Consider the following 13046-nt stretch of genomic DNA (forward strand, 5'->3'; position numbering starts at 1 on the left):
AGGGACTTACATCAAAGCTCTACAAAGAGCTTACACAACACAACTAAAACAAAATAAACAACCCAGTCAAAAGATGGGCAGAAGAGCTAAAAAAAAGGACACTTCTCCAAAGAGGAAAAAAAAAAAAACGCTCAACATCACTTTGTAATCAAGTGATGTCAATAATACTATTTATATTTGTTTGAAAGGGAAGGCTAATTGGAGGGGAGTAGGAAAGTCTTGATAGAAACTGGGTAGACTATAAATCTTTGCAATTTTTAAAAAATTTCATAGATAGGGCCTCCCTGGTGGCGCAAGGGGTTAAGCACCACACTATGAAGCAATCCGCAGCCTCTGCAGCACGAGTTCGATCCCCGGCCACCAGGAAGCAACCCACATGGCACAGCAGACCTCTCCTGACTCGCCACTGCTTCCCTCAGCAGTGTATTTCAGTTAGTCTGCCTGTTCTGTTCCCCACTCTTCTGGTGAATCCTCTCACCCCCATCTCTGGCCTATACCCCAGCTCTTGTATGCATAAATGAATAAATCTTTAAAAAAAAATTTTCCTAGCTCATGTATTGTATTAAAAAATATATATCAAATATTCAAGTGCTACAATTTACTCAGTTCATATGCATGAACACAGCCTCTATATACCCTGGGTTTTTTTCCTTCTATTCTCTGTGGTCTTCTAAAAGATTTCATGTGCAGTTGTTAAGATAATGGAACAAAGCTGCATATGAGGCTTTTGAAGTTAATGTTGAAAACAATATTCCATGGTCAGACTTTCTGTCTTGATAATACTTACATCCGTGGTTTTGGTTTAACTAGAAAAAATAAGACCACCATCGGAACGTGAGGTCCAGGCTAAAATGACATCACCCCCTTCCATTACTTGCCTGTTGCACAGCTTTTTAGGAAGATTTATGTCGAGTATATGGGACAAAATGTTGACGAGCTGAGTGGCATAGCACAAGGCAGCACTGATCGTGTAGGCGGGGTTATTGTGCTCCATGTCTAGTGCATAAAAACAACAGACATACACAAAACTTTAATTTCAAGAAAAAGTTATGATCCTTGATTTTATCATTTTAATTTTATTGATAATTATTCATGACTGTTTTTATTCTTTACTAATACAAGGTCCATGGCCAGAAATTGTTTGTTTATAAACATTATGTTTTTTGCTGAATGAAATGTAACCTAATAAGTAAATGAGCCAGGCAGAAATAAAACCAAAGTCTAAATGGTTTGGCCCCAACAATGTATTGTCAGAACAACTAATGCCTGACTTAAACATCACCTCCTCGGAGAGGTGCCCGAATGCCCGTGGCAGCATCCTTCCTCTGTGGCCTGCCCGTGACACTGCCAGTTCCTTTCATAGCACACACTCAGGGTGGCCAAGAGCCTCTACAGTCTCAGTGACATCACCTCTGTATCACCAGTACCCAGCACTGTGTATGACATAAGCACATACTCACTAAGTACCTGCTAAATGACTAAGTGAAAAATCCTTTTCCACAAAGAGAAAATACAGGGGTTTTCTGTTGGTTATTTTGATCCTTATTTAGGACTGCTAAGCAAGCTTTATGCAAAGGTAGATATTAAAAATGGGACCCAACATGGCAAATACACTGCTATACATAAAGCAATATTAACCCCAAAGGGTGAAACAGCTAAGAGATTCAGGTTTTCAATCTATCAAATGATGAATGGACAAGCAAAACATGGTATTATGCACAAATGGAATATTCTTTAATCAGAAGAAGGAATGAAATGCTGATACATGCTGTAAGGGGTATAAATCCTAAAAACCTTATTGTAAATGAAATAAGCCAGACACAAAAGACCATGTTGTCTGATTCCATTTGTATGGAATATCCCAAACAGCAAATCTAGAGATAGAAAACAGATTAATGGTTGCCGAGGGCTGGGAGGAGGGCAGGGATGGAGAGCAATTGCTTCATGCTGTGGAGTTTCCCTTTGGGGAGATGAAAAGGTTTTGGCACTAGAGAGGTAGTGGTTGCACAACGCTGTGAATGTCCTAAATGCCACTAAACTGTCCATTTGGTCATGTAAATTTTACCTCAATTAAAAAGTATATATAAATCATAAAAATTTTCAAAGACAATTTTGCTTCTCACCAGGCCCCTGAGTGGTTTTCTTCTCTTCCACCCAATTGTAGTAGGCAGAGTAGTCCCCATTGTTAGGAAGGCTGATCCAAGTCCCGGTAATGCTGATGCTGGTGTCCCCGTTGTGGTCGTCACAGACCCATCTCCCAGACAGGTAGGTTGTCCTCCGGGCTTCGGCGAGCTTGCTCACAGTGCTGGAGCTCATGGCACTATCACTCTCTGAAGACACGTCTGCGGGATCTCTAAAAATCAGAAGTTGCACATGGTTTAATGAGAACAGTTTTGTAAAGGGCACACAATACACATGACAGGTACCTACATCACTGGAAAGACACACATAGGGCTAGGAATTTAACTGGAACAGAGAGATAACTGCTATCAGAGAAGAAGTTCAAACCAGCTGAAGCACAGAAACTTCTTCCAGTATGAAGAAGGTAAAACCATGAGCTAGTGTCTCAAGTTAGTTGGTTTCAAAACTAAAACCAAATTTGGTTAAAAAAAATTTTTTTTAAGATTTATTTATGCATGCAAGAACTGGGGTACAGGCCAAAGGTGCGGGGGGTGAGAGGTTCACCAGCGACATAGTGGGGAACAGAACAGGCAGACTAACTGAAACACACTGCTGAGGGGAGCAGCGGGCAAGACAAGAGAGGTCTGCTGTGCCATGTGGGTAGTTCCCTGGCTGGCAGGTGATCGAACTTGTGCTGCAGAGGCTATGGATAGCTTCACAATGCTGTGCTTAATGCCTTGTGCCACTAGGGAGACCCTGGTTAAAATTTTTGAGGACTCCAAAGAGCTTTGTTGTTTGTGGGTTAAATCTATTGATACCTACCTCTCCTGTCTCACCTGCTGCTCCCCTCAGCAGTGTTTTCAGTCAATCCACTCCCCTGTCTTGGTGAATCCTCTCACCCCTCCACCCCAGCTTTTGTATGCATAAAGAAAATAAACCTTAAAAAAATTTATTGATACTTAGTGTATTAGAAATTTTTTTTTCTTTTTTAAAGATTTGTTTATTTATTTATACAAGCACTGGGTACAGTCAGAAGTGTGGGAGGGTGAGAGAATTCACCAGAGCCAGAGCGGGGAGCAGAGCAGGCAGAAGGACCAAAGCACACTGCAGAGGGGAGCAGCAGGCGGCAGGAGAGGTCTGTGCACCATGTGGGACCTTCCTCCGGTGGCCGGGGAGCAGCCGGGGATCAAACTGGCACTGCAGAGGCTGCGGGCAGCTTCACAACCCAGCGCTCAACCACTGCACCACCGGGGAGGCCCCGACACTTAGTGTATTAGAAATTAAAACCGAAAAATTTTAATAATTCATTTGAAAATAACAAATTCATTACATGTGTTTAACACATTTTTAGGAAAAAATTTGTAATTTTCAAAACAAAAAAATAGTGAAGTGTTGCACTGTTTACATTCTTGAGACTTTTAGTTGTTCTGTCAAGTAAGGAGAGACCCATGAGCAAAAGCAGTTAGTTTTACTTGTGACACAGTCACTTGAGTGCTTTCCCTCGTGCCAATCATGGTATTCCAATCTTCAGCGAAAGTGCTTTCTGCTTTCCAACTTCCATTTTATCATAAGGTATATTTAAAAGATGCATATTTAAGGGTAAGATTTAATACATTTACATAAAGTTGATAATTTCTTCTGCTTGACCAAGTACATTCTTGGTATGAAACTGGCTTTTTGTTTGCTTGAAGCGCAAATACAGGGTGGACTACATGACTACCATTACAGTTTGATCTCACTGCCTTGAAACATGGTGGTGTCAGCCCACCATGGCTTTTAAGCCAGCAGTACAATGTCACCACAGTGAAAAAAGAAAGTGTATTATTATAAAAATAGATCACTGGACAGGTCCCTCGAGAGAGTCTTGGGGACCCACAAATGTCCATGGACCATACTTTAGGAACTGCTGGCTTAAAGAGTGGGTTGGGAGTCCACCACGAGAAGTCACAAATGCATGGCAGGGGAAGGACACAGTTGTTTGGAGAACAAGGATGTGCAGCGTGGTTGTGTGCTGGATGTCCAGGAGACGGTGCTGGTAAAGCAGGGGGAAGCTGGCAGACTGGGAAGGGTCTTCTGTTCTCTTTGACCAGATAGTCTAAATCCTTTTCCCTTCTATGACAACATACATGTAAGGTAACTCCTGTTAGCTGTTATGTATAAGACAAGAGTATTATGACCAATTCCAAATTGTAATTCTACTTCCTTCTCCCACTCAAGGAAGTTTGAGAAATGTGACCAAAGAAAGAATCTTCTATAGAAACAATTTCAAAACTATCAAATACACTGAGAATATGTAATGATATATACCAACAGAAAAGATTTAAATAGTACAGGTACAAAGGAGAGCTTTTTTCCTCCATGATTTCTGATCTACTATTTCATATATATATGCATATATGAAAGTTTTCTTAAATTTTCATTTTGAAAAAAATATTTCAGCCTTACAGGAAAGGTGTAAGAATATTAAAGTGTACACACTTCACCCAACTTTCCCAAATTCTTCATTCAGGAAAATATAACGATCAAAATCAGGTAATTAATACTGCCATGACACTATTAACTAGTGTATAGACCTTCCTCAATTTTCTCCAATTGTCCTGTTTTAGGCCTTTTAGGTTCTAGGATTCAGTCCTGGATCATACTCTGTTACTTGCTTGTCAGTCTCCTTAGTCCCCTGAAATTTGGAACAGGGTCGAAGTCTCTGTTTACTGTAACATGTTTTGACCTTGAGATTCTGACCCATCAGGATTTAACTTGGCATAATGTTTGTGTTTTGTCAGCATTTTCCTCCCCCAAAGGCCTGTCTAGCTGCCTTTATACCAATTTTTGGGTAACTCAACTTTCCCCCACTTACCCAAAGTGCCATTTTATTGTCTATTTTGAACTTCCTATACTCCTCCATCTTGATTCTGCTCTTTTATTTGCCAACTACTCCCAGTGAGAAATGTCTTGTTAAGAGTCAGAGAGCAGGTTTCAAACCAGAAGCACTGATAAGACTTGTAGGCTTTCAGAAAGCCAAGTCTGGTAACAGACAAAAGCACAGACTGAAATAGAGGTAGCAAAGAATAGTTACACTGCTACCAGTGCTCCACTGACTGTCAAATTCCAGGGAAAGGTGCCAGAAAGTGAGAGCAACCACAAAAGATAGGAAAATCCTCAACAGGAACAGGCTGGTGGTCATGAGAAAGCTAACAAAATTTCAGTGGTAGTTTCCAAACCTGGCTGATGACCGCTAGGTATCATCTGGAAAAGTTTAAATTAAAGTATTAAAGATACGGGCCTCCCCAGTGGCGCAGCGGTTGAGCGCTGGGTTACGAAGCTGCCCGCGGCCTCTGCGGCGCCGGTTCGATCCCCGGCTGCTCCCCGGCCACCGGAGGAGGGTCCCACATGGCGCGCAGACCTCTCCTGCCGCCCGCTGCTCCCCTCAGCAGTGTACTTCGGTCCTTCTGCCTGCTCTGCTCCCCGCTCTGGCTCTGGTGAATTCTCTCACCCTCCCGCGCTTCTGACTGTACCCAGTGCATGTGTAAACAGAACAAACAAACAAACAAAAAAAAATAATAAAGTATTAAAGATAGACTGGGTGGTTGGAGGAATTTTCTCCAAAGCCTGTTATTTTCCAAAGCTACTCAGTGGCTCTACGAAACAGGCGGATGGGGAACCGCTATCTAGTCCACCCACTGACTCCTGGGGGTAACTCTGTATTACAGTCTGACTGAACTCAGTGTCCAGTGCTCAACAGCAGTTCATTTCTAGGAAAAGGCTAAGTCAACACATCGTGCCTACTATGTAAGAAACCCTGAGCACCAAGTGCTTTCCTTCACTTTAGCGCATTTCTCAGTGAAGTAGGCATTTGTTATGCCCAACCAAGAGATAAGGAAATAGCTCAAGGCTCAAAAATGTGCCTCCCAGCATACAACCAGTAAGTGGCCCAGCTGGGAGCACAGCTGACAGCAGCTATGAAAGAATTCTTATCAGGAGTGAGTCAGCACCTCATCGGGAAGCTCTGTGAGAACACACATGCCTGGGTCCCACTTCTCGGAGGGCCACCGCCCTTCATCCTGGCTGCCTCCCCAGCTTCATGCAGTGTGTACTGTTTACCGAAACAGTTAAGACTTATGTTTCATTGCCAGAAAAAATGATGACCCCAGAATGAATCCCCCCAAATGACAGAGGTAGAAAATACTTGTTTCAGGACTTGATCTATTCCCAGAGTTAAAGACTCACTGTACCTCATACCAGTCTTTACTTCCTCAATTGGAAAAATGACAGAGGTGAGCTCTAATATATGAGATCGCCGAAGGTTTGCCAGACGTTCATAATGACTTTTTAAGTCAATGGTTTTTTTTTCTACCATGTCGCCGAGTCTGCGATTGTGCCTCTGAATCTTCTCCTTTTTCTCTTGATGTCGTTGTGCTCGAGTGTAAAGTTTCTGATTCTTTTCCTTGGTTTTGAGAAGGCCTTCAGAATCTAAAATAAATCACAACTAACAATTATCTCTACAAATAGTTCCTGGGTAGTACAGAACTCCAACAAGCATAAGTGTCTTTCTGTAGTCTAAACGGAAAGCAAAACTTCGTTAAAATTAACTAGATAATGTTCACAAAGTGGAAACTGAGAGTTTAGGCCAAGTAGATTTTACTCATAAAGCAAAGGAGACCACCACCACCAAAATGACTCTGGATCTCCATTTGTGATCACCATTCGTAAGAATCACTCAAAGACTACCAAGTTTAAGTTTAGCCCAGGAGGTACCAACTTTCTTAATGCTGAGAATGACATGTTAGGCAGAACAGATGTCTAAATCAAGTTTGAAAAACTTACTGGCTATCTGATTTCTACAGAAACCTCTTATGTGTGCTGTGGGTTACACACTAAGACACCCCATGGAGAGCATCAGAGCAGGTATTCATGAAGCAAAGAAACAGCCTGAAAGCTTGAAAAGCTACAGTGGAGTGCTGCAGCATCTAGCAAGCAAGGGGGCAGCACCTACATGCTAAGAACCTACGGTATATCAGCACTGTAAGCACTGCAAGGGCAAGACAACCAAGAAGAGAGAAAAACATTTTGTCCAACTGATGTCCATTTTATGGAGCTCTGTCAGATTATGGATCCCAAGACCTGCTAGGCATGATAGGGTGTCGCTAAACTTCACCAGAATAGCAAAAACTAGTGGGAAATTTCAGACACCTGGGAACATCTCAGGAGGTTCAAACAAATTCAAAATTAAGCTCATTATTCTTCCAGGAAAAGCCTCCTCTTAATTACATTGTAAGCTAGGTTCTCTACTTGGTTATTTTGACTTGTCTATTGCCTAAATGACTCCCTGGTGGTGAATTCTACAAGCTGTCCTACAGTTCTTAAAATCTAGGGCTTTCTTTTCATTCCACAGTAAATGTTCTCCGCTCCCTGATATCATGCTTTTTCACTAGCTTGCGGTCAACGCTCAGCTGTTTTCTACTGCCCATCAAATACAGACCAAACTCCTCAGCCTCAAGATCACCCCAAACTGGTAAGCACACCACTGTTCCGTTCCCTTATGCACACCCTTCACTCTAGCCTTGCTCAATTACTAGATTTGTCAAATCCTTCCACAAGATGGAACTATTAAATGCATAAATGAATACGTGGATTTACAGCTGAGCCAGTCATCAGTCCCTAAATACTCATCCCTATCCTGTTGTTCAAATCAACATCTCTCTAGAAATGCTTATTTGCTCCTGTATTCCAAATACCCACATTGTACTCATTCGATTCAGCGAAATCTCTCTTCCATTAATCTCCTGGACCCCTAGGCTCTTCAGAGCTCTACAGTAAGGCTGTGCATACAATGATGGCAACTCATTCATCTATGGCACATAGCTGAATTCCTTATGGCAGGTGCAACAGAAGCCTTGCTGTGTCCTGACTAGATATAACAAGCATCTACTAAATGTCTGATAAATGGTCCCCACTTGTTGCAGGCATAAGGTTTCTTAGATTTATTTCTCCTTGGGTGCATCTCTTTACCATTCCTTCTAATTGTGAATGTCCTAAAGGTTAAGTCTCTGGTTTCTTAACACACTTTCCAGAAAGCCCATTCATTTTCATGATCTCCACTGAGCTCTTTACAGGAGTTCAAATGAATCATCTGAGTCATGGCCATGAGTAACATGATGGTCAGATTTTTAAGGACAGTTTCCAATATAACATCATGATCCCTCAGAGGTGGCAGGAAACCATAAGTCACCCAGCTGCACTATTACAAGCTCAGTGCTTGGAGTTTAATTTGTCCTTCTCTCTGTGCCATCTCCCCCTAAATGTCAAAGCACTTTTGTGCTGTTACTGCATGCAAAACTTGGTGCTAATTGTGGTGTGTGCAATTTGAGCCCCTCCTCACCTGCTGCCCTGCTTCTCACTCAGTGATCCTATGAAACACCAGGTGAGTGCTAGAATAGGACACACATTTTCAAAGGCAGCTGTATACCATTTCATAGCTCTATAAAATATTTGCTCTGAAAGCAATGAGTACACTAGAAAGGGATTCACAAGGCATGATGGTGACTAATTCTAAACTTTAAAGACTGATCTTCAGAAATACAGGGAGTGTTTCAAAGGATCCAGGATTTTTAGGAGGAATCTTTTAAATTTTGACAACCACCTATGATAAAGTATAAACTGTAAAATATAATATAAATTAATACAGAAGTATGAGAGTCACTCTGGGAGAAAAAGTCAATATTCTTTTCCTCTGGTATAAGTACCAAGTTACATTCTGAATCTCCTGTTACCTAGTGGGAAACACACATTTCTTAACTCTTTAAATTGAAAAAGGCAGCAAGTTTTTAAAGGTCTTAAAGTGTGTGTGTGTGTGTGTGTGTGTGTGTGTAACTTCCTTACAAAATGTTTTGTACGGAAAGGAAGGCAAATAGTAAACTATTCTAGACTGTCACTGTCTCCCAACCCTCTTCTCTATCTTTCTCTTTTTCTAATTTATTAATCCCAGGATAATTCCACATGAACCCTTTATTAGGGCTGGAGGGAGGCAAATTACTTACTTTTCTTCATTTCTTCATTTCCTTTACATATAGTTTGTTTCAACTGTTCAATCCTCATCTTGCAGGACATTATTTTCCATCTCTTAAAAAAAAGAATGCAATAAATAATGAGAAATAGTGGTCCCTTATATTATGAACACCTAGGATCACCACTTATTTCTAGATATAGCTTAAAAGACATAATGAAGGAAAAATTATATATATATAAAAATTATATCTATCATAGCTTTTGTAACAATGGCAAAATACAAAAAAGAAAAATCTGTTACTTTAGTTCAATGCAGAGGCTGCTAGGAAATTTACAGAGATAAAGTCACATAGTTCTTGTACATGTGTTAATGAACATAAAAAAACTGTTGAAAGAGTATTCTCTTAGCAGGCTATGTCCAATATATGCCTACTGGTCACACTGTGACTATTTAAAAGTCAATTAAAATTATAGTAAAAAGTTCAGTTCCTTCCATTACCAACATTTTGAGTGATCAACAGCACTGTGACTAATGGCTACCATGTTAGTCACTGTAGCTACTGAACATGTGTATCATCACAGAAGTTCTATTGATGGTCTACATTAGTGCTGGTTATGGAGACCATTAACATCCCTGTCTGATCTCACTGATGCAGTAAGCAAATATTGCTTGCAAAACAATAAAAACTGCAATAAAGCATGTTTTTTAAAAAAGTGTATAGATCATGTCAGAGTGCCCAAAAGCCTCAGATAATTATATCAAACATAAAATTACATGTTTACATTAAGAGGATTCAGGTGTAGCTTCCTCCAAAGTGAAAAAAGGATTGTAAAAAGACAACCTAGTAGTTATTGAAAAGGATGATTATCTGACCTATAACACCTCCATAAATGTAGATAATTAAAAGCTTAAAACAATGTTCAATGTTTATAGAGTTTTACAGTAGTGCCTGAGGAGTATGATGGTACAAGATACACAACAGATGACAGAGATATTCCAGTGGGTGAAACTCTAGCCTTTCCAAAAGATGCTAGAAAGACATTTGAAATCCAGTCCTAGTCATGGATTCAGGAGTGAATGGCAATGAGATGTCTTCACTGTTAAAAGGTATTAGTTTTTAAGATTCAGTATTGACAATTTGATAGGAAATCAGTACAGTGAATTTAGAAAGATGAGGATGGAATTCCTTATCATCATCTATGATTTTTTTCCATACAATGTATTTTTTACTATAATATTCAGAGTGTAAGCAAAATTCACTGTATTATAAATAGTCTGTACTATTTTAAAATTATGAATAATGCTTATTATTGTGAAAAACAAATATCACAGATGAGAGTAAAGAGACTGCTAGTGTGACTCCATTCTTTGGGGGTAATCTCAAAGTTTGATGTATTTTTTTTTCCAGATATTTTTATTTTATTTTATTTTTTAAAAAATCTATTTATTTATACAAGAGCTGAGGTATAGGCCAGAGGTGCGAGGGGTGAGAGGATTCACCAGAGACAGAGTGGGGAGCAGAACAGGCAGATGAACCGAAGCACACTGCGGAGGGGAGCAGTGGGAGCATCAGGAGAGGTCTGCTGTGCCATGTGGGTTGCTCCCTGGCTGGCTGGGGATCGAATTCATGTGGCAGAGGCTTCTGATTGCTTCATAGTGCAGTGCTTAATCCCTTGCGCCACCAGCAAGGCCCTTTTTCAGATATTTTTAAATACTAACTTGATATTTAAAACACAAGCTCAGGGCCTCCCTGGTGGCGCAGCAGTTGGGCGCTGGGTTGCGAAGCTGCCCACGGCCTCTGCGGCCTCTGCGGCGCCAGTTCAATCCCCGGCTGCTCCCCGGCCACTGGAGGAGGGTCCCGCATGGCGAGCAGACCTCTCCTGCCGCCCGCTGCTCCCCTCAGCAGTGTGCTTCGGTCCTTCTGCCTGCTCTGCTCCCCGCTCTGGCTCTGGTGAATTCTCTCACCCTCCCGTGCTTCTGACTGTACCCAGTGCTTGTATAAACAAAAACAAACAAACAAACAAACAAATAAATAAAAAACATGCCTCTATTAAAAAAAAAAAATAAAAAAATAAAACACAAGCTCAAAACAAATGAAATCACACTTTACCCTAGTCTACTCCTTGCTTGCTTTTTCATTAAAAATATATCTTGCTTGGATGCCATTCCAATACATTCCATGTATTGACATGTAGATTGATCACATTCTTTTTTAACAGCTACACAGTAATTTATCTCACCCTACTTGAAGAGCATTTAAGAAAAACAACAAGACAACCAAATTGTCCACCTATATTATCAATCAAACTCATTTTCAAATGTGGTACTCATTTTTTTCCCAGTTTCATTTTGTTTAGAGTACTTAACATATACAAACTTTTTTAACATAATCTACCAAAATGTTTTTCTTTATGGTTTAGAAAAGTCCCCTTACTCCCAAATTACACATTCTCTCATATTTTCTTTTAATGTTTTTAAGTTTACTTTTCACATGTACTCATTAACCCACACGGAGAGTGCATATGTATGTTTATTTTGTGATGAGTACATTTTTCCAAAAAGGACAGCCCATTGTTCTTATATTTCGGTAATTACCAGATTTCATAATTATCCAGAATTATCTGCCAATATTCTGGTTTTTGGTACCCAGATGAAATATGAAGCAACCACATTTACAAATAAATTCAAACAAAGGACTGCCCAAATAATAAATTTAAATGGAAATGATTTTTTAAGTTCTATTAACTTAAAACATATAATCTCAAATACAAAGAATATTTAAATACTTCTTATAGCTTACCAACTGATCTGTTATCCATTTTCCTTCCATAGCTTTTAATACTCTGTATAGAGAAAAGACATAGGAAATTAAGTTCTTAAACAGCAAAATTTTGTGAAATTCAAAAGTGTAAAATCAGTAACTTTTTAAAATAAGTTTTTAGGAGTGGTTAGAAATACTAAAGTGGTGGGCCTCCCCGGTGGCGCAGCGGTTGAGTGCTGGGTTGCAAAGCTGCCCGCAGCCTCTGCAGCGCCGGTTCGATCCCTGGCTGCTCCCTGGCCACTGGAGGAGGGTCCCACATGGCGCGCAGACCTCTCCTGCCGCCCGCTGCTCCCCTCAGCAGTGTACTTCGGTCCTTCTGCCTGCTCTGCTCCCCGCTCTGGCTCTGGTGAATTCTCTCACCCTCCTGCGCTTCTGACTGTACCCAGTGCTTGTATAAATAAATTAAATAAATAAATAAAAATAAATCTTTAAAAAAAAAAAAAAAAGAAATACTAAAGTGGAACTTAGGTATTTAAAAGTATCTCCCAAATTCCCAGTTCTCTGCAATTTTTCTCTCATTTGTACTTTTAATAATTCCCAGAGTCCTTCTATAAATGTTCATAATAAACCTCTCCAATAACCACAGCCTTTGTCTTCATTCATAATCAATAATTCCCCTTGATTACTATTCTTAGAGTTACAAGAGAATTCATGATCTAAAGTGCAATAATCAGTTTCCAAAGAGATGGTGCAAGCCAGCCCCTATAAAAACTTATCTATTAAAGTATTCTATGAAAAAAAAAGGTTCTGTGATTAAGTTAGAGAAATGACTCAAGTTAAATAAATCCAAACATACTTCTTTAATGCACGCTATCTCAGAAGATTTAATCTGCTAGTGAATGTGTTAATCAGACTTGAGATAATTTTGTAGAACAGAGATTGGGTCAGCTCAGGACACAGGTTCTATAGGACAATTCTTAAATCTTTACGACAATTCTTAAATCTAGAACAATTCATCAGGATGCTTGTTAATAACTCAGATTGTTGGGGCACCTCCAAGACCCAGTGATTCAGAATATCTAAGAACAGCATCTGAAGAGTCTGTATTTTTAACCATTACCTCAGCTAATGAGTTATGATGTAGATGATCTGCAGACCTCT

General features: G+C 40.1%; 1 protein-coding gene across 1 annotated transcript in view; it reads right to left on the reverse strand.

Moving 5' to 3' along the window:
• The window catches only part of ATG14 (autophagy related 14), a 35025-nt gene that overhangs the window by 11783 nt on the left and 10196 nt on the right, over positions 1-13046 (reverse strand). The window contains exons 3-7 of the mRNA XM_037503394.2: positions 11925-11967; positions 9156-9237; positions 6351-6588; positions 2124-2353; positions 879-996 (exon numbers count right to left, since the gene is read on the reverse strand). Coding sequence (XP_037359291.1) covers positions 879-996; positions 2124-2353; positions 6351-6588; positions 9156-9237; positions 11925-11967 — 711 coding nt within the window. The remainder of the gene's footprint in view (positions 1-878; positions 997-2123; positions 2354-6350; positions 6589-9155; positions 9238-11924; positions 11968-13046) is intronic.

The sequence above is a fragment of the Talpa occidentalis genome, unplaced genomic scaffold, assembly GCF_014898055.3.
Source record: "Talpa occidentalis isolate TD23 unplaced genomic scaffold, MPIMG_talOcc4v2.1 talOcc4.11, whole genome shotgun sequence".
Classification (NCBI taxonomy): Eukaryota; Metazoa; Chordata; class Mammalia; order Eulipotyphla; family Talpidae; genus Talpa; species Talpa occidentalis.